The sequence below is a fragment of the Chiloscyllium plagiosum genome, unplaced genomic scaffold (genome assembly GCF_037043375.1).
Source record: "Chiloscyllium plagiosum isolate Xiang-an unplaced genomic scaffold, Cpla_swu_hap1 HiC_scaffold_3, whole genome shotgun sequence".
NCBI lineage: Eukaryota > Metazoa > Chordata > Chondrichthyes > Orectolobiformes > Hemiscylliidae > Chiloscyllium > Chiloscyllium plagiosum.
This window is the reverse complement of record NW_028270141.1, coordinates 62494619-62517316: the sequence shown is the minus strand read 5'-3', so window position 1 is coordinate 62517316 and position 22698 is coordinate 62494619. Positions and strand designations below refer to the sequence as shown.

At 40.8% G+C, this 22698-nt stretch overlaps 1 protein-coding gene across 5 annotated transcripts in view; it reads right to left on the bottom strand.

Moving 5' to 3' along the window:
- Positions 1 to 21815, bottom strand: part of ccm2 (CCM2 scaffold protein) — a 127541-nt gene extending 105726 nt beyond the window's left edge. For 2 of the 5 annotated variants that reach the window (XM_043682487.2, XM_043682486.2), the window contains exon 1: positions 10045 to 10458. In XM_043682487.2, the coding sequence (XP_043538422.2) occupies positions 10045 to 10074 (30 nt within the window). In that variant the 5' untranslated portion in view covers positions 10075 to 10458. Of the gene's footprint in view, positions 1 to 10044; positions 10462 to 21676 lie in introns of those variants that run through there. The other 3 variants (XM_043682484.2, XM_043682476.2, XM_043682488.2) reach the window with 3 other exon arrangements.
- Between the last annotated feature and the right edge of the window lie 883 nt (positions 21816 to 22698).

Below are 22698 nucleotides of genomic sequence, written 5' to 3'. Positions count from 1 at the left end.
AAATCAAAAAAAGGGAGCTGGTTAGTTGAAGAGAGGGCAATGACAGCAGTTCTTTAAAAAAGAAAAGGGATAGTACCCAACAGGAGGTAACCATTTTACTGTACTCCAGGAAGGGTATTTGAGTGTTCAGTATTTTAGTGGGAATTTGATCAAGAAGGCACAAGTGTGTCGAACAGGTAAGGACTTTAAGACAATATCAAGATCAATGCAAAAATTCAAGGCATCTGGTGAGCAAAGAAAAACAAGTGTTGACTTTTAAACCTCGGTTGAAAATTTTATTAAAATATTTGAAGAAAGTTTCTGCTTCCCAGTATTCCCTATTTGTCACATCCTTCCTAGTTTATCTTAAGCTAAGATACTCAGATACCCAGAGTGGTGGCTGTGTGGAATGCTCTGTCCCAGAGGGCAGTGGAGGCCCAGTCTCTGGATTCATTTAAGAGTTGGATAGATAGTGGAATCAAGGGTTACAGAGATAAGGCAGGATCAGGATACTGATTAAGGATGATCAGCCATGATCATATTGAATGGCGATGCAGGCTCGAAGGGCTGAATGGCCTACTCCTGCACCTATTGTCTATAATTTTTCCAATTTATATTGCTTTCTACATATTTCCAGGTATACAAGAATGAAAACTTAGGAGCCAAACCATGGTTTAAACCATGCTCTGCCTATTTAAGCATGCTGTACTATGCTTGAATGATTAAAAAAATTCAAATCTCAGTTAGGTTAAAACCCAATTCTTCTGTCAATTTCACTTTTAAAGATTCCCCACACCATGAAAAGTTCTTAAGTCACTAACATTTTGTGGGTTTCATATGATTTTAAGTTTGCTATGTTATAATACTTAAGTTACTTCATGGACCAGTTCACAAGGAGGTTAGTGAGTGCTCCAAATTAATACTATCACCACAGATGGAATCCCTGAGTGAGGAACAGAATCTTTTTGAGTCAACATAGAGATGACCATTACATTTATATTAGTTTACATTACATTTACATTACATTACAGTGTGGAAACAGGCCCTTCGGCCCAACAAGTCCACACTGACCCGCCGAAGCGCAACCCACCCATACCCCTACATGTACCCCTTACCTAACACTACGGGCAATTTAGCATGGCCAATTCAGCTGACCTGCACATCTTTTGGACTGTGGGAGGAAACCGGAGCACCCGGAGGAAACCCATGCAGACACAGGGAGAACGTGCAAACTCCACACAGTCAATCGCCTGAGGCGGAAATTGAACCCGGGTCTCAGGCGCTGTGAGGCAGCAGTGCTAACCATTGTGCCACCGTGCCGTCCACTAATCTAAATAACCAGATGATATTATTTAGACAGCAGTGTTAATTAAACACATCCACCTTTCAGAAGAGGATTCTCACCTTGAGAATCAGCTATTCAGGTCTCAACCAACATTTTAACAAGAACGTTTAACAAGAACCCCTGCAAATTTTAACACTTGGATCACAGCACCACAGCAGCCACTGCTGCCTAACCTTGCTACTGACCAAAATAGTAGCTCACATGGGTCATGGCCTACAGCATGGGATGCTCTGCTCCAAGGGTTGCACAACTGATTTCAGAGACAATTAGCTCACCCCATATCCAATAATTTGTAAAAATGTCATACTTTCTGAAGCAGTTAACACTTAGTTACAAATAAATTCCTGTCCAGCTGAAGTTGTGCATCCAAGGTAAGCATCAAACTGTCAAGTTCAAAGTCTGAAATGCAGTAACTTCGAAGTGCTGCAGGCTAAAAATTTGGCATATGGATCACTCGACAATTATCAAGCCAGGAAATGCATTAGAATGCTCGCCACCTTCCTGAATGCAGGCAGTTCCACCCGTTCTGAAGCAGGTTTTAAGCGTGTCAGCAAAGGGCAGTTTACTGGATTGGCACTCAGTCCAACTTGACCACTGACAGACTTGCCAACCCCTTAACACAACCTGAAAAACCTGTACCAAGACAGCAAGGGTAGCTAACATATGGGATGCCACCATCTGAGTTATCCTTCAAGCCAGATACCATCTTGACTTGAAATTATCTTGTCATTCCATAATCCTACAATTCCCTGATGCCAAGGACAGGCCTGCTTGTAAAATTCACATCCCATGACAAAACAAAGTTTTCCTTTTTCTGTTGTATCAAATGGAGCTTCTGAAATTGTTAAGAGGCCATGCTAAATTGCCCATAGTGTTAGGTGCATTAGTCAGAGTGAAATGGGTCTGGGTGGGTTACTCTTCGGAGGGTCAGTGTGGACTGGTTGGGCCGAAGGGCCTGATTCCACACTGTAGGGAATCTTTTAAAAAAAGCTGAACCATTGGTTGACGTTCTGCAAACACGAATGCATTAGTGTTCCAAAATAAGTTATTAAAAACAAGCTCATGTTTTCCGATCAGGTGCCATACTACAAAGTCAACACCACCGATTGCCAAACAATGGCAAGATATCATTCCTCTCGAGTTGCAAGGGTGTTAGGTGGTTCAGGTTTTTGCAATTATTCCTTTCTTTATTGAAATTGAAAATTATAAAATGTACTTTAGTTTAAAAGCTATGTACCATAGTTTTTAAAAAGGGGTTCAAAAGAGGCAGAAGCTGTCTTGCTCTAAACATAGGTAGAACTAGCCTAGTTAAATAAAACAGAAAAGAATGGAAAAGTATTATAGCTTGCAACAAGTGAAAGTAGACATCTTAATTGCTAAGTGTTTCAATCAATACCCTACAGCTTATATAGATTCAAACATTAAACAAATTCAGCGCAAGTTTTGCATGGGAATTTTTTTTTCTGTATTGCTAAAAATGCAGACTGATTTCTAAAGTCACTTTTAGTAGTCTCAGATATTTGGGCTGGACACCAAGTGCTGGTTGTTTAGCTTAGATTTGTTCCTATATAATCAGATATTTGTTAAAATGCTCATTTTAGTCATAATTTCAGAATATTGATCTTCAAATATTGATCAAAGCCTCAAATATAAATTTTACTCCTGCAGTTTAAGATCAATTTAAAAAGCAACTCAAAGAAACAAACAAACAAACAAAGTCACATTCTTGTGCAAACTGCATTGTTGAAAAAGAGTGCCAATGCTTTAAGCGCCATTTCTAAAGCAATGTAATCGTGTTACAGCCAATACACATTTTAAAAGTTTGTGCTTCCGAGACAGTGTCCTCAATTAGTCAAATCAGGTTAGTGAATTCACGTTAATGAAATGTGTTATAGCAGAATGACTTGTATGCGACAAACAAAGCTGTCTTAAAAACAAAAAAAGGTGAACAAGTTAAGAACTCATGTGAATTGCCTTGGGGCAATGTAAATGTAAGTGACACGAAGCGCATTACTAGAGATGTTAGGCAGATGAGCAAAAAATATTTTAAAGAGATCATATTCAAAAGCAGCATCTCAAAAAAAAGAGTAAACAGAAAGATTTAGCAAAGTAATTCTGTAGATTCGCACCATGAACACTACAGCATGACCACTAATGGACGATGCTCAAGAGTTCAGAATTAGAAGAATATAGATCTCACAGCAGTTTACAATGTTGCAGCAGATTAAAGATAGGCAAATGTATAGTCATGGAGGGATTTGTTTGACTGGGAGGTAGGTTAATTAACACAGTGATGGATGACTTTGCAGTTACAGATGCAGACATAAATTTGAATAACCAAGTGTGGGCATAAGCATGGGAGGCCAACTAACAAGGTGGTGTCAGAGCATTTAGGTCTAGAAGTAACAAAGGATATATGATGGTATCAGCATTTTATACTAGTTTAGACCATTGAAATCCAAGAAAATAAATTTCATAAGCTTTGCTTTAAGGTATGGTGACAGTTTTTAAAGGAACATGATGATTTTAGATTGAATGAGGTTTAACAGTTTTTAAAACTAAAGAACAACTTGGATTCCTGACTTAAGATAAGACTTTTTCCCACCCAATTGTCATCCACTCACAGGGACTCAGCTTGCAGTTGAGAAGTAAGTAAAGAGGCATTTAATTATACAGAGTCTGTGGAGCTCAATGATTACCACAGGGAGTAGTTGGGGTAAACACTTGTGGAAAAAAAATAAATACTTGAAGCAGATGTAAATTGTTCCCAGAAGAGATCAAGGCAGGCACAATATCTTAACATATTCCAAAGCACTGGAATAGTTGGGCCTTCTGTAGTGAACATATTCTAAGTCAATAATATGTCTAAATATTACTGGGATGCAGATGGAGTAGGCAAGACTAGCATTTAATGATTACCCTTAAAAGTTATACGGCATGGAAACTGAGCCTTAGCACAATTCATCCATGTCTTCCAGGTTTCCTAAACTGAACTAGCCCCATATCCCTTTAAATCCTTTCATGTACCGGTCCTAACGTCTTTTAAATGTTGTAAATGGCTCTTTGTATCCACAGTATAACATTCTACAGGTCGTTTTCAGACAGAGGCAGAATTTCCATCTACAGGAATTTTTGACTATCCTCCCTAGTAAAAAGGCAGCTTGGGATTATGTTAAAAATATACACAGTACTTTGGGGTTATAACCTAGAGACATGACATACCAAAGGCTGGATGCAGCCTAGGTCTTTCTGCATATTTCACATTGATAGATGTGAAGCTGGAAGAGAACAGCAGGTCAGAACGCAGAGGATCACAAAAACCAATGTTCTGGGCCAAAACCTTTCCTACTCCTTGGGTGCTGTCTAATCTGCTGTGTTCTTTAAGTTTCACATCTGAAAACTCTGACTTCCAGCACTGGCAGTCCTTATTGTTTCCAATGCCATCTGTACTTCAGTGTCCGAGTACAGATGGCATTGAATAGTGTTTGAAGTCCAGATACCTCTAGCTGTGACCTCACAATAGAGGAACTAATTGATGAAGCAGCTGAAGATAGTTGGGTATAGGACACTACCCCAAGGAACTCATACAGCACAAACAAGGATTAAGGTAAATGACTAATGACATGTACAAAAAACATTGGTGTAGCAATTAAGTCAACTGCAGTACTGTGCCCAGGTATTGATAATCATGAGGAAGGATTAATGTTTTAGAGAGAGCTCAGTTGCATGGATAAACTGGGCAATCTGAAGTATTTTCCTTGAAGATCAGAGGGTATTTAATTTTTCAAAATAAAAGGTTTTGCTAGGCAGAGGAGTAGAGAGAGAACTGTTCCCTCTGTGGAACAAAAGATTAAGAACCCAAAAGATTGAGTTAAAAGGCAAGACAAATGCACAAGTGAAAAAAAAATTAAGTGCAGTAACTAATTAAGATCTGGAATATACTGTCTAAACAAGTAAAGGCAAGTTCAATTTTAATTATTTGCTTTGGTGAAACCCTTTTGAAGGGAGAATAAAAATGGTCAATAAAAGGAAAAGCTAAAAATTGTACAGACATGACTGGCTGAATGGTTTCACTCTGTATTAAAGCCATTCTACGATTCTATTGCTGTTTTGCCCATCTCACTACCCTAATGCATTACTATCCCTCAGATTTACTGAGAAAACATCTCCATGGAGACCATTAACCCTAGTTAGTGAGCTGAAGATTTATAGCTCAGGTTGAGGTTCTAGGTTTAAGTTTGCTCACAAAGCTAGAAGGTTCATTGTCAGATGTCTCATCACCATACGAGGGAACAACACCACTGAGCCTCCAGTGATCCACTTTCTATGTGCATTTAGGTTTCATTGGGTTGGTGATGTAATTTTCTGTGGTGATTTCAATTCCTGTTCTTTTTCTCAGAGGGTGGTAAATGGGATCCAAGTCAGTGTTTGTTGGTAGAGTTGCGGTTGGAATGCCATGCTTCTAGGAATTCTTGTGCGTCTGCTTGGCTTGTCCTAGGATGGATGTGTTGTCCCAGTTGAAGTGGTGTCCTTCCTTATCTGTACGTAAGGATACTAGTGAGAGTGAGTTGTGTCTTTTTGTGGCTAGTTGATGTACATGTATCCTGGTGGCTAGATTTTCTACCCGTTTGTCCAATGTAATGTGTTACAGTTCTTGCAAGGTATTTCATAAATGAAATTAGTTTTGCTTGTTGTCTGTATAGGGTCTTTCAAGTTCATTAGCTGCTATTTCAGTGTGTTGGTGGGTTTGAGGGCTACTGTGATGCCACGAAGTCTGAGTAGTCTGGCAGTCATTTCTGAGATGTCTTTGATGTAGGGGAGAGTGGCTATGGTTTCTGGACACTGTCTGCTTCTTTGGGTTGGTTGCTAAGAAATCAGCAGACTTCATGGAGTACCCGTTGTTTTTGAATACTCTGTATGTGATTTTCCTCTGCGCTGCAGTGTGTCGTGGCTCATTGAAATAATGTTTTAATGTTGGGATGATTCTATCTGTAGTTCAGTATTTCATCCATATATGTTGCTTTCCTGTAGATGCTGGTTTGAAGTTCCCCATTGGCTGTTCGCTCTATTGTGACATCTATGGGTGGCAGGTTGTTGCTGTTTCCCTCTTCTTTCGTGAATTTTATGCTCGTAAGGCTATTAATGGTCTTGAAAGTTTCCTCTAATTTATTTCATTTCATGATGATAAAGGTGTCATCCATGTAGCGGATCCAAAGTTTGGGTTGGATGGTTGACAAAGCTGTTAGAGTCTCTGCATTACTGCCTCTGCTAGGAATCCAATATCTTATCCTGACATGACCACTCTCACTGGCATCCTAACACACAGATGAGAAAGGACACCACTTCGACTGGAACAAGACATCCATCCTAGGACAAGCCAAACAGAGAGACACGAGAATTCCTAGAAGCTTGGCATTCTAACCAGAACACTATTGATTTGGACCCCATTTACCACCCTCAGAAAAAGAACACAAAATGACATCACCAACCCAAGGAAACCTAACCAAATAGAAAACAGATCACTAACACCAGTGCTCCAGAGGGTGACTGATGACGTTACTAATATGGTGACGAAACATCTGAAAATGAACCTTCCACCTCAGTGAGCAAACTTACATCCATTATCTCTAGTGACGATTTAAAAGGGACTTCAGTGTCAAGATTTCTAGTCTAAAGATATTTAGTGTAACTAAGATTAGAGTGGGCAATTAATTCTAGAGAACCACTATGACATTAAATTTAAAGAACAGCCAATATCTTTGCACTACATTAATGCTATGATAAAATCCCAAGAGGGGGAATTCATGGTTTTGTACAGAAAGAGGTCAACCCAACGTCAAATAGGACAAGCTACAAAACTGTTTAGTTCAACCTGCGATGCAGACTAGGGACAGAAGTGCAGCTTGGAATATTACATCTGCACGTGTAGTTTTTGCAATAAGGGCAATGAGTGCAACATCCTGAGATTCCTGTTGATTTATTGTAAAGCCTAGAAATGTGAAGATATTAGCTTCTAAATATCAGACTCAATGCCAGGGCTCAAAGGAAATGCTTCACAACTGACAGTCTACCCATTTTCCATTGAACACTTTCCCCATAATGGAATACTAGCATGGTATTGTTAACTTACAGCAACACAGGCCAGAGACCATGATGGTTAATGCAGAGTTGAACTTCAGTTTGTCCCCCTCCTTATGTTAAGTTTAGAGCCACCTATTCGGAACATAGAGTTTCTATTTGTATCTGTTGAAAGAAGCACTATGAACTAGCAACCAGCCAGTCCATCTGCAAATATTAAGACACCTCTGAATAAGAACTTAGGACAAAGTTCAAATGTTATGTGGCTCAATTCAATGGTCTATGCAAGATTACCAATTGTTATACAGAGAAGATTGATGAAGATGCTGCTGGGGTTGGAGGGTTTGAGCTATGGGGACAGACTGAATAGGCTGGAGCTATTTTCCCTAGACCAGAGGCTGAGGGGTGACCTTCGCGATGTTTATAAAATCTGAGGGCATGCATAGGGTGAACAGTCAAGGTCTTTCCCCAGGAATCCAAAACTAGGAGGTCAGAGAGGGGAAAAGATTTATAAGGAACCAAAGGGGCAATTTTCACATAGAGGATAGTGTGTATATGGAATGAAGTGCCAGAGGTAGTGGTGGAAGCTGGTAGAATTGTAATACTTAAAAGGCATCTGGATGGATACATGAATATGAAAGGTCTACAGGAATACAGGCCAAATGCTAGCAAATAGATTAATTTAGGATATCTGATTAGCGTGGACAATTCGGATCAGAGGGTCTGTTTCCATGCTATTCATCTCTATGATTCTGCTGCATCAAGAACTGTAAAGCACAAATTAACTGTTTGGAATTCAGATACCATAAGAAATGCAATTTAGCAAACAGATAAGATTCCAAGTTTGCAGACTGGAGGCAGATATCTTTCAAAATAATGTGACATTGCCAAGTTTCCAGTGAAATGTTGCAGCAGAGTGACCCTAGTTCACAAAATTGTAGGTAATAACAATATCAAATGAGTGGGTAAAAAAATCTGACAAAAGCACAATGCTGTAGATGGTGCCAACCTGAAAAAAGGTGCTGTAAATTCATTGGTCAGACAGCACTGGAAAGAAAAATAGTTAATGTTTCAAACTGATCTGTCATAAAATTCTTGACTTTGTATTTAAGGAGAATAATAACAAAAGCAAAAGTGAATCATGAAATAATGAGATACCCAGCATGCATCTTTGGGCACCTAAATTAGAGGACAGAACATACTATTTATTTCTGTTCAAATCTAGGACATAAAAGGTTACAGCATTTTTCACCCCATTATCTGAAAGTCTAAATGAAAAACGTTGCGAAGGGATAAAAAAACTGCTGACCTGAGCAGAAAGGGTGAAAAGTTTTAAGGTAGGTAAATGTAAATAGACATTAACTAAAATGTGAAATTATTGATTTCGAATACTCAAGGAGAACAGGTGACTGAGTGGTTGGCACCATCGCCTCACAATGCCAGAGACCCCGGATCAATGTCAGACTTGGCCAACTGTGTAGCATTTACACGTTCCAGCGTCTGGATGGGTTTCTAAACCGGGTGCTCCGGTTTACTCCTACAGTCCAAAGATGTACAGGTTAGGCGAACATGGCAAACCTGGGGTTAGGCGGAGGGTCTGGGTGGGATCTTCTTCGGAGCGTCGATAGAGACTTGACGAACATCTGCAGGGATTCTAGGATTCTAACAGAATTATCAGCGCTTGGAATGAGAGCACGGTTAAAGCTGTCTTACGTGAAGACATAACTAGATTCGATACCGTATAGAAATTCCTAAAAACGCAAAACGTGCTAGTGCGACCGACGAGTCGTCTGAAATAATAGTTCCGATCAAAAAGTTTGCAAAGAGTCACTGTTTTGAACATCTGCCTAATCAAGTTGCACAAAAAAATCTCCGCATGAGATTGCAGACTTCTATACAATATACAACGCCACCGTTATCAACTGAATGAAACAAGAACACACTAACTACAATATTTTCACGTGAAGCTGTTACTTCAACAGCTGTACGTTAATTCTTCACGGCAAAAAAGTCCGCTGTCAAATATCTCTAAATAAAAAGCAAAGTACTGCAGACAGTGGAAGTGAAGCAGGGCGTGCTGGAAATTTGTTTACATTTCGGGCTGGGTGGGAAGACACCGTGGAGTTGCTCTCGATCAGTTTCAACAGCAGCAGCCGCTGAAGTGCCACCGCCTCCAGCTCCCAGCGGACATCAGAAAAAAACTCACCGTTGAAAAGCAGCCCAACCCAAAGGAGTAACAAAACGCCTTTTACTGATCATCTCCAAAGTTTAAACAACTACATCTGAAAAACTTTTGTTTTCAAAAAAAAAGGAGAAAACGTAAATCCTTCAACAAGTTTCGTCTATTTTAAGACGAGGCAACACCAAAATTACAAACTATATAAACCACCCCCTCCCTTTTTAGGGGGAAAAACACAAAATTTCGTGTTAGCAATTTTGAGAAGCTACTAAAGATGTTCTTACCTACCCTCCCCCGCGACCACAGGCCCTTTTTGGACCCAATCCTAATGAAGTGCTCCAGGTCAACACTCCGGCCGCTCAACAGACCCACACCCAGTACTGGCGATAACCAGATACCGCCGATAATTGGGGGCCTCCCTCGTTCTTTCATCACCTCAATTTACACCGCGGACGACTCTCACCTTTTTACCTTTCTTCGCATCATCCTCCATTTCTAGCTGAAGAACCAGCGGTAACTCCTTACAACCAGGGTGACGGCGAAAAGAAAACCGACTCCCGCCCACACTGACATTACGGCAGCGACATCAGACAACCACTCCAACCCAGGCCTAGCCGCCCATTCGTTGTGTGGACTAGACACTGGCTTCCCTGGACCACGCTGTCCCTTCCCTACCCACCCCGGTCAGAGCACACACCGCCGAGAACAACTTTTCAATCCTGCCGCCATCTTGGGCGTGCCTTCCCAGCTCACACTGGGTCAGTTCGAGGGGACTATCGCCTCAGCTGCAGCAACTCCTCCTCCAGGCCGCCAGGGGCCCTCAACCGCTGCTGCTCCTCCTTTTCTTCCAAACCGCCAGGGGGCCTCCGCCGCCAACCCTCTTCCTCCTCCTCCTCCTCCCAGCCGCCAAGAAGTTTCCACCGTTGCACCTCCTAATCCCCGTCCCGACCGGAAGGGGGCATCCGCTGCCGGAACCTCCGCCCTCGACCAGCAAGGGCTGAGTGCGTTTCACCGTCCGCCGTGGTTCATCAACCGGCCGGCAGCGACCAATCATCTTCAGGGCGCCACCTTCAGGAAGACTGGGGTACGATATGAAGAAAAGTAAATAGGACGGTCCCCACTCGTCCCTCGCAGCGGAGCGTGACAAAAAGATGCGGTCTTTATCCATTCCGCTCAGTTACTATTCAAATTCTACCTCCAGCTTCAAAACAATCCAGATCTGAATGCAAATAATGTGAACTTTGTCAGAAAACTAAATTTTGTTTCACTTGTATTGGGGAAAAATTGATGGGCCTTAAGAGGCATTACAAATAGAAACAAAATACTGTGCATGCTGGAGGTCAGCAGCGCTTACAGCACGTGTGAAGAAAGAATTCATATTTAAATCCAGTAAGACGTTTCAAGAAGTTTATCCAATGCTTTTTGCTGTTATTTATAGGAGGAAAAACAAGCTGATACAGATATGAAACCATGGTCAAAGAATATGTTTGGCTAAAAAATGTTGAACTTTTCCATTAGAAGTGCAATCTAATGAATTATTAACATTTTAGGTTTCTAGTTTTTTTTGGACTAAAAAAGAAATAAAATAAATAATTGACATTTGAATTTTTCCAGCAGTTCACTTCTGAAAAATTTACCATTTCTGTTTGGACTTATTTCAGGAATTTATGCTTTCAAGAAATATCACTGTGAAGCAATAGAGGGAGGTGATGGCTTAACTCATCTATTAATCCACAATAATATGGATGTAAGTTAACTTACTGAGTTGGAAAGTTTGTTTTCAGACATTTTATCATCAGTGAGAGCCTCTGGTGAAGCACTGGTGGTATGTCCTGCCTCTCTATTTATTGGTCTTGGTTTCTTAAGGTGGGTGATGTCATTTCAGGTTCTTTTTTATTTAAAATGAGTAATGTTCTGGGGACCTGGGTTCGAATCCCACGGCAGCAGATGGTGGAATTTGAATTCAATAAAAAAATCTAGAATTAAGAGTCAACTGATGACCATGAAACCATTGTCAATTGTTGGAAAAACCCATCTGGTTCACTAATGTCCTTTAGGGAAGGAAATCTGCCATCTTTATCTGGTCTGGCCTATATGTGACTCCAGAGCCACAGCAATGTGGTTGACTCTCAGCTGCTCTCTGGGGTAGGGACATTACCACTGTGCCACAAGACGCCCCATATCACACAACTGACCTATTTTTCTAATCTGAAAATGTGTTGCTGGAAAAGCGCAGCAGGTCAGATAGCATCCAAGGAACAGGAGAATCGACATTTCAGGCATAAGCCCTTCTTCAGGAATGAGGAAAGTCAGTTGATTATTTTTCTAATCAGTTGATACACCTTAAAAGCAGGTGGGACTTGAACCCAGACCTCTCAGTCCAAGGGTAGGGACACTACCACTGCACCAAAAGAGGGCCCATCACACAGTTGATTTTTAAAAAATTCTTTAAAGAATTCTTATCAACCTATTCAGAAATGTTATTACACACCTCTGGAGTCTTGAACCCAAGCCTCTCAACCCAGGGGTAGGGACTCCATCACACAACTGAATGAAGTTTTCCACTATCAAATCACCTGTGGCACATGTCGAGTATTAACCACCGCCATTAAATCACCCATGTTTCCAATTATTCAGTTTATGTGCACAGTCATTAAGGGCAATGCAATAATAAGGCTAACTTTTCTAATTAACCAGTTTGGAAATGTTGAGAGGGTGATGCTGGAAAAGCACAACATCACAAGCTCGACTCTGATCTCCAGCACCTGCAGTCTTCACTTTCTCCCTGTTCAGAGATGTTATTACATTCCTCTGGAGCAGGTGAGACTTGAACCCAGGTCTGTCTGGTCCAAGGCAGAAACACTATACAAGAGAGCTCACAATATTGAAGTTAAAAATCACGCAACACCAGGTTAAAGTTCAACAGGTTTAGTTGGAAGTACTAGCTTTTGGAGCGCACTCTGAAAGCTAGTACTTCCAACTAAACCTGTTGGACGATAACCTGGGTGTTATGTGATTTTTAACTGTCTACCCTAGTCCAACACTGGCACCTCCACATCATGGCTGCCACAATACTGTATTGAAAAGCAAGAGTAAATGAGATGACAGCTCTCCACTGTAACACCAGCAATTCACATAAATGTTTCTGTTGGCTTCAAACCTGCACCCTTTCACATGTAAAGCCAATGTGCAAACCACTACACCACAGAAACAATACACAAGACTAACTTTCAACTCCAAATTCAGTAAATCCTATCAGGTGTGATTTGAACCCAAATGCCCAGAACCTGGCCTTTATGATTATGAGTTCAGAAGATTACCACTGCATTATCTTCTTCACAGTGTGACAAAGAACTGACTTCTTCCATAGATTGGATATTTCTTGGTTATTCAACAACCTTTTCTCCACTCCAATAATTAACAAATTAAATTATAACGCAAAAACAACTCTGCAAACAAAAGTTATTTTAGTGTGCCTCTGAATTTTCTCTCAGTGTTTTTGAATCACTTGAAATTAGTTTTTAAGTAGGCACAAACATTTATAGTCAAATTAGCATCTTGATTACATCAATACTTGAGAATTACTAGTTTTTTTCAACAAAGTCTTTAACAGAATCAAGCTCTTCACTACAGAAACCCTCAGAAAGTACAATGAACTGATAATATGTCAATGTGAACCAAGGAAAATAAAAATAAACTTGTCGAGCCTGACCTTATGATCTGTTTATAGTCATTGAATATTAAAGTCTTATTGAGAACTGTTTTCTCTTGAGTTGAAAAGGCAGATTTGCATTTGATAGACTCTACTATTTGAGGAATAAATATGTTATTTACATGAAATTTGCCTATTGTAATTTCACTGAAATCCTTGAAGAAATCAACTTCCTAAATTCCAAACTTCTTTCATGGTAGTGTTCGCACTTGGGATTTAAGATTCAAAGCAATATCATCACGATTAGTTCCTTGAGTCTTAAGTTTGAACAGTGGCATGTGTTAGATTGTACAAAGGTTTGGAGGGTATCGACTTATTTATTTAAAGAATTAACTTACGTAACCTGGAGGTGGCAGAAGACTGGAGGTTGGCATACGAGAACTCTGTGGGAAGCTAGAGAAGTGATTGCTGGGCCTCTTGCTGAGATATTTGTATCATCGATAGTCATAGGTGAGGTGCCGGAAGACTGGAGTTTGCCAAACGTGGTGCCACTGTTTAAGAAGGGCTATAAAGACAAGCCAGGGAACTATAGACCGGTGAGCCTGACATCGGTGGTGGGCAAGTTGTTGGAGGGAATCCTGAGAGACAGGATGTACACGTATTTGGAAAGGCAAGGACGGATTCGGGATAGTCAACATGGTTTTGTGCATGGGAAATTATGTCTCACAAGCTTGATTGAGTTTTTTGAAGAAGTAACAAAGAGGATTGATGAGGGCAGAGCAGTAGATGTGATTTATATGGACTTCAGTAAGGCGTGCAACAAGGTTCCCCATTGGAGACTGATTAGCAAATTTAGATCTCATGAAATACAGGGAGAACTAGCCATTTGGATACAGAACTGGCTCAAAGGTAGAAGACAGAGGGTGGTGGTGGAGGGTTGTTTTTCAGACTGGAGGCCTGTGATCAGTGGAGTGCCACAAGGATTGGTGCTGGGCCCTCTACTTTTTGTCATTTACATAAATGATTTGCATGAGAGCATAAGAGGTACAGTTAGTAAGTTTGCAGATGACACCAAAATTGGAGGTGTAGTGGACAGCAAAGAAGGTTACCTCAGATTACAACGGGATCCTGACCAGATGGGCCAATGGACTGAGAGGTGGCAGATGGAGTTTAATTCAGATAGACATGAGGGTCTGCATTTTGGGAAAGCAAATCTTAGCAGGATTTATACACTTAATGGTAAGGTCACAGGGAGTATTGCTGAACAAAGAGACCTTGGAGTGCAAGTTCATAGCTCCTTGAAAGTGGAGTCGCAGGTAAATAAGATAGTGAAGAAGGCGTTTGGTATGCTTTCCTTTATTGGTCAGATATTGAGTACAGGAGTTGGGAGGTCATGTTGTGGCTGTACAGGACATTCGTTAGGCCACTGTTGGAATATTGCGTGCATTTCTGGTCTCCTTCCTATCGGAAAGATGTTGTGAAACTTTAAAGTGTTCAGAAAAGAGTCACAAAGATGTTGCCAGGGTTGGAGGATTTGAGCTATAGGGAGAGGCTGAACAGGCTGGGGCTGTTTTCCCTGGAGCGTCAGAGGCTGAGGGGTAACCTTATAGAGGTTTACAAAATTATGAGGGGCATGGATAAGGTAAATAGGCAAAGTCTTTTTCCTGGGGCCGGGGAGTCCAGAACTAGAGGGCATAGGTTTGGGGTGAGAGGGGAAAGATATAAAAAAGACCTAAGGGGCAACTTTTTCACACAGAGGGTGGTACAGGTATGGAATGAGTAGTCAGAGGAAGTGGTGGAGGCTGGTACAATTGCAACATTTAAGAGGCATTTGGATGGGTATATGAATAGGAAGGGTTTGGAGGGATATGGGCTGGGTACTGGCAGGTGGGACTAGATTGGGTTGGGATATCTGCTCGGCACGAACGGGTTGGACCAAAGGGTCTGTTTCCATGCTGTACATCTCTATGACTCTGTGATTTAACAACGTTTTTAAAACTTTCTCATTAACATCTTGTGAATCTTTAACTTTAGCATGAAGGAAGGCTTTAGAATAATAAGTTCAGGTGAAATCATTTAGACTCAAAATACTTTCTCTTCATGGATGCTACCTGACCCACAATTTCTCCAGCATTTTTGTTTTCAGTACAGATTCCAGCATTTGCAGTAATTTGCTCCTATACTAAATTTCATAATGACTCTGATCTTTCCTCTTCTCACAACCCCTGTAAGTAGCAGTTCTTTGGCTAACATGACCATCCAATTAAATTTAAATATAGTTGGTTATACCTGAATTAAACACACAACCATGCCGGTGATGGACTGGGATGGACAAAATTAAAAATCAGACAACACCTGCCTGACGAAAGAGCAGCACTCCAAAAGCTTGTACTTCCAAATAAACCTGTTGGACTATAACCTGGTATCGTGTCATTTTTAACTCAACGCACAGCAGCACACGCTCGCATTGTGATACAGGATTTCAACTTCACTCTTTAACATGTTGGTAGTGCCTGAAACACCTTCATTGGTCAGTGCCATTGAGATCCTGACTGCTGAATGTGGCTAGCGCAGAGACTGCTGAGGGAGCCAGTATTCATTGCTGAGGTGATTCGAGGTAATGCTTGCACATACTAATCTCCTACATATTGTACATTAACAACACCGGAGGAATGTGAGAGACAAGGACAAATTCCAGCACTTCTGTCTGATTCTCTCCCTTCCAATCTTAAAGAAATGACCTTCATTGCTACCAGGAACAATTGCACACACATATAAACAGATGTACTGTGAGATTCAAGCATGTTGACAACCAAATATTGTGAATCAGGGATTCTTCATTTCATTGGCATCAGGACTTTAGAAACATAAAGGGAAATTAAGGTTAAACTAATGAAACATAGCATTTACATGGACTTTAGCCCATTGAACACATCATGATTGAGGAAATCCATTGTCTGTCTCTCCCTCTCTGATACTTCTTTCTGACAAAGACACTCAGTCCTCCAGAGTGCCTGGTCAATAGCTAGAGCTCCCCTGCTCAGTGTTGTTACTCACCATTGCCACCTTTTGCTGGAGCCCCAATTTATAGACATTCACGGAAAGTCTATCTTTGGAGAGAGGACATTTTTGACTCTTGTAGCTGAATGCGCATGACCATGATATACAGTCAGGAGAGTACTGTCCTAGGAGTATTCAACATTGACTGCTGACCCCATCAAGTATCGTAGCATCAGATCAAGCATGGGCAAGGAAACCTCCTAATGATTACTGTCCTTCTGGGCTGATGCATCAGTGCTCCGTCATGTTGAATACCACTTGGAGGAAGTACTGGGGATGGCAAGGGTGCAGGATGTGTTCTGGGTGAGAATTTCTATGTCTACCACCCAGAGTGGTTTGGCAATAGCACTACTGCCTCAGCTGTTCAGGTTCTAAAGGACATAGCTGCTGGATTTGGTCTGCAGCAAGTGGTGAAGGAACCAACAAATGGGAAAAACATACTTGACCTCATCCTAACCAATGTGCCTGGCACTGATGCGCCTGTCCATAATAGTATCTGTAAGAGTGACCAGCATACAACTCTTGTGGAGTCAAAGTCTGAATTCATATAAATAAAACCCTCCATTGTGTTAAGTGGCCCAGTCACTGTGCAAAATGAGACTGACATTGAATAGATTTAGCAACTCAAGACTGGGCATACATGAGGTGATGTGGCCATCAGTAGCAGCGGAATTGTGCTCCAACACAAGCTGCAATCTCAACCCCACATATCTCCCATTCAACCATTACCATCAAGTCCAGGGATCTACCCTGGTTCAATGAAGAGTATGAGAAGGCATGACAGGAATAGCATCAGACACACCTAAAAATGATGTAAAGCTACCAAACAGATGATAGACAGAGCCAAATGATTCTACAACCAACTGATTGGACCTCAGCTCAGCAGTCTAACCACATGAATGGTGAGGATCACTAAACAATACCCTGGAGGAGGAGGCTCCACAAATATTTCCATCCTCAGTGATGGAAAATCCCAGTACAGTACATTAGTGCAAAAGATAAGGCTGAACTGTTTGCAAACTATATCGGCCAGAAATGCCGAGTGAATAATCCATCTTGGCCTCCTCCAGAAGTTTCCAGCATTACAGTTGCCAGTCGTCAGCTAATTCAATTCACTCCCTGTGATATCAATAAATAGTTAGAGACACTGGAGATTGCAAAGACAATGGATATTAACAATATTCCAGCAATAGTGTTGAAATCTTGAGCTCTGGAACCTGAGCTGCATCCCTATCCAAGCTCCTCCAATACAGTTACAACACTGGCATCGAACTGACCATGTGGAAATTTGCCTAGGAATGTCCTGTACACAAAAAGCAGGACAAATCCAACCTGGCCAATTAATGCTCCATCAGTCTGTTCTCGCTCATCAGTAAAGTGATAGAAGACATCATCAACAGTGGCATCAAGCAACACCTGCTTAGCAGTAACCTGCTGACTGAAGGTCAGTTTGGGTTCCACCACTTGGATTTGGCCTTATTACAATCTTGATTAGATTTAGATTAGATTCCCTACAGTATGGAAACAGGCCCTTCAGCCCAACAAGTCCACACCGACCCTGCAAAGAGTAACTCACCTAGATGCATTCCCCTACCCAATATTAACCCCTAACTAATGCATCTAACACTATGGGCAATTTTGCATAGCCAGTTCACCTGAACTACACATCTCTGGATTGTGGGAGGAAACCAGAGCACCCAGAGGAAACCCACGCAGACATGGGGAGAATGTGCAAACTCCACACAGACAGTCGTCCGAGGCGGATATTGAACCTGGTCCCTGGTGCTGGGAGGCTGCAGTGCTAACCACTGAGCCACCATGCTGATTAATTAGCCAATCTTCCATTGCTATTATCCCCAACACCATGAATTCTTATCGTGTTACCTTTTATCTGATATCTTATTATACCTATAGAAAATATAACAATAGTCAGATAATAACAACCATTTTATTAAACATTATTTCCCTTTCACATTCTACCAATCAATGTTCAAGGTTTGTGTAAAGATTTGTAGCTCAGTTGCCAGTGGTCGTGGTTGTGGGTATGTTCAACGAACAAACCCACAACCGCAACCATTCAATGTAGCCAGAAAAACTAACTACTCATGAACTTTTCTCTCAGAATCATCCTAATATCTCTCTGATCTGCTTGGAGGATGTTTGAAGAGGTATTATGATGATTACGAGGGCCTGGCAATTATTGGATGCCAACATTGTGGATGAGAGATGCATATAGATGGTGTCTGTGGGTCATACCCTAAGATGTTTTTGCATGTTGAGAAACGTAGAGGCTTTGATAACCAGCTGCAAGCTGAAATCTGCAGGTATCTAATTTGACTTCCATATTGAGAATTCTCAGAACCTAGTTTGCTTGTGGTGGGTGGTAGGATAGGAAGCTGCATATGAATGAAATGATATATGCTGCTAATAAAGGTGATAAACAAGCAATTATCCAGCCACTGCTTTGTTACAAGATGCATTAGTTGATCCTAATGCGAGATAGAACTCCCAGGCTTCTCAATGAGTTCTTGTGCAGTTCCTGGCATAGTTCACTTTCTTTAGGCCCCCATAAGATTTCCCCTGTTGACTTTGTCTTAAAGTATTATGACTGTATCAGCTACAACTCCATAATAATGGATTCTAGCATTGTCCCCATTGACAGGTATTAGGCTAACCAGACTGTAGATTTCTGCACTTAATTCTCTTCCTTTTTCGAATAGTAATGATACACTTATTGTTTTCCAATTCACTGGAACCTTGCCAGAATCAATCAATAATCTCGGGAATATTGGAAGATTTCAACCAATACATCCTACATATCTGCAGTAATTTCTTTTCTAAGGACGACTCAAAAAAATGGGATAAAGACACACAAGAAAAGATTAAGCCACTCACATCCGAGATTTCCTCTGGCATTTTCTTGAGTGACAGTCTCTCAAAAGTCTGTTCCCACTTGTCAGTGTGCAGACATGGCTGGCCTATGTCATAAGGCTGTCATTGACATCCTACCTAGATTGATAACATGTTGAATAAACCACCAGCATTTAATAATACCAATGCTTCAAACTCCAGTCGGTTGGTGGGACACTGCAGGTTCGTATTGTGAATTAAAATTAACCTTCTCAAGTTTAAATAGCACAAGACAAGGTAATTTCTCTCTATCTTGTTAAGTTTTTAATTAGCCTGCTAAAGACATGTTATGATAAGAATTTCGACTTTCTGGCCCAAAAGTAGGGAACATTATGTTTCAAGAATTTCTTTTTTTTCCAAAAAAAAAACAGGGACTTGAGACTTGGACTCCAAGTAACAATGCAGCACATCTCATTGGTATGAGCCCTCAAAATTTCATGAAACAAGTTAACTGTGAATTAACAATCTCAAATTTAAACACGTTTATTCAATCAGAATTCAAAGGGCTCATCTTACAACATTGTGTTGTCCTGTCTCTGAGCAAATGGCTCTCAACCAGAAAGATAACAATATACATTTTTAAAATCTAAATCTCATCACTACCCAAAAGGATATGCAGTTAGTATATTGGTCTAAACATGAACAAAATAATTAAATTCCAGAGGTGAACTGAAAATGACAGCCCTTGACATCAAGGCCACACTTGACTCTGTGTGGTATCAAGAAGCCTAGCAAAGCTGGAATCAGTGGGAATCAGAGGGAAAGCTCTCTACTGATTGGAGTCATACCAGGTACATAGGAAGATGGTTGTAGTTATTGGATATCTGCGATCTCAATTTCAGAACATCTCTGCAGGAGTTCCTCAGAATAGCGTCTCTGACCAGACCATCTTCAGTTGCTTTAACAGTGACCTTCCTTTCATTACAAGGTCAGAAATGGTGATGCTTGTTTATGATTGCACAATGTTCAGCACCATTTTTATCTCTCAGCACCCCCAGTCCACAAGCCTCATTCCTGATGAAGGACCTATGTCCAAAATATTGATTCTCCTGCTCCTCGGATGCTATCTGACCGGCTGTGCTTTTCCAGCACCACACTCTCGACTCTGATCTCCAGCATCTGCAGTCCTCACTTACTCCTACCATTTTCAACTCTTCAGATTATGAAGAAGTCATGTCCAAATGCAGCAAAAACTGCACAATATCGTGGCTTGAGCTGACAAGTGGTAAGTAATGTGCATATCACACAAATGTCCATCTCCAACAAGAGAGAATCTAACCATCACCCTTTACAGTCAATGGCAATATTATTGCTGAATCCCCACTATCAATACTTGAGGGTACAACTGCCTAGAAACCTAACTGGACTCACCATATAAATACAAAGGCTAGAAGAGCAGTTCAGAGCCTAGGAATGCCGCTGTGATTAACTCACCCCCTAACTCCCCAAAGCCTGCCTACCACCTACAAGGAATAAGTCAGGAGTAGGAGAAATATTCTTTAATTGCCTGGATGAATGCAGCTTTAACAACACTCAGTAAGCTTGACACCATCCAGTTGAAAAAAGCCCACTTGATTGGCACCACATTCACACACTACTTCCAGCACCCAGTAACTGTGGCATGTACTATCTAAATGTTACAGAAATTTATCAAAGATCCTTAGACAATACCTTCAAAACCCACAATACTCCCATCTAGATGGCAGCAGATCCATAGGCAAGTTCTCCCCTAAGCCACTCACCAGTCTAACTTGAAAATATACAGATATTGCCATTTCGTCAGTGCTGCTGGGACAAAATCATAGAAGTCCCTCCTTAACAGCATTTTGGGTCTATCCACAGCATATGGACTGCAGTGATTCAAGAAGGCAGCTCATCACCATATATTCCAAGACAACTGGGGATGGGCAATAAATGCTGGTTGAATTTGGGACATCAAGATCACAGAAGGGATTAAACAAAAACATGCTTCATTCTTTACTGCATTCCCTGTGCAAACTTTTGTGCCAGGCTATGTACATTACAGCAACCCACCAACAGACACATTCTTTCGACTCACCAATCATAACAATCGGAAGCAACAAAAAATGAATATTATAATTTTAGAATCTTGGTGACTGCAGGACAAGCTCAAATTCTTTTCAAGTATCATTTTCAGAACTCTCTATCTGCTGATGAAATTCCCAAATCCAAGCAATTTCACATCACCAACATAACTGGCATGAGAGGTGCAAAACGAAGCAGAATCAGGTTACTTTTACTTCTATTTTAACAGCATTATTGTGCTGAAGTGCCAGCACCATACCAAAATTGTAATCTCAACATGTACGTAATCAGAGGAAAATGTTGACATCCTCTTGAGCGCTACATGGCCTGTGCTTTTTAACTCAAAGGCTGCATTAACGAGCAACTGAAAGAGCGTACAAATTAAATTGCTTCTCCAAGAAAACAATACATGTTCTTATCTACTGACCTCTGAAGTGTTTCCATTTTCTTGAGCATACATTGAATTTACTTAATGGCACGTTTCAAGCTACATACATCTTCGACAGAACAAAATGTTTTTCCTTTGTTGTTAATGACACTGAAATGTTCTGTTCTTTGGAGTTCCCCGTGTAACTGAACTTCTTTGCTGGACTAGAAATGAAACAAACAACTTTCATTTCCTTTAGCACACATGTTAGTTATGTCTTGAGTCATTCTTCCGCTTTAACTGATTGTATTTCTGTTGAATTCTGCCACTGCTACATTAGCATGGAATTTTTATTTTGTAGGTTTGTGGCTATGTCTAATTTTTGCATTTTAGTTTTTATATTTTTAAGACAATACTTGTAGACCTCTCAGCCGATATAGCTTACAATGAATGCCACTGTATTTTACAATTGGTCAGGTCAGCAAAAACTCCTTATATTCCACGGTCCACAAAATATCAATATGACACTGGTATATTTGAAAATGATTGCTCCACACATAGATTTTGTTTTTCTTCTCGCCTTACCATCCTTTTCTTCTTCTTAATTTGTCACCTTGTTAGGGACCAGGCCAGATCCCCTCAAATATTTTAAGAAGGTAGCCTAGACCCTAACTTTTTCTTATTTTAAGGGTAGAAGTGAAGTGGGTATTCCAGGTGTGATAACTGGTCAAATCAATTGGCTTTAAGCAAAACACAATTTATTTGAACACTACAATTAAAACATGAACAAAGGAAGGCGGTATTTAGAATTACTTAACTTGTAGAAAACTTAACCAAACACTCGATACAGTAGCTTAACTAACTGTTCCAATATAGTAACATCCCATAAACACACCCCTTGGCAAAAAGGTAAATTCAAACACAAATTCTTACAGGCAGGAGGGAACACACCAGAGTGATTTCAGGGAAAATTTCTCAGGAATTTTTTACTGAAGCTTGCAACACTTCTGAGCTCCAAAATCTGGTGACTGCTACGCCTAAAACAAACTAAAAGAACCTGAACTGGGAGAACTGGCCACTCC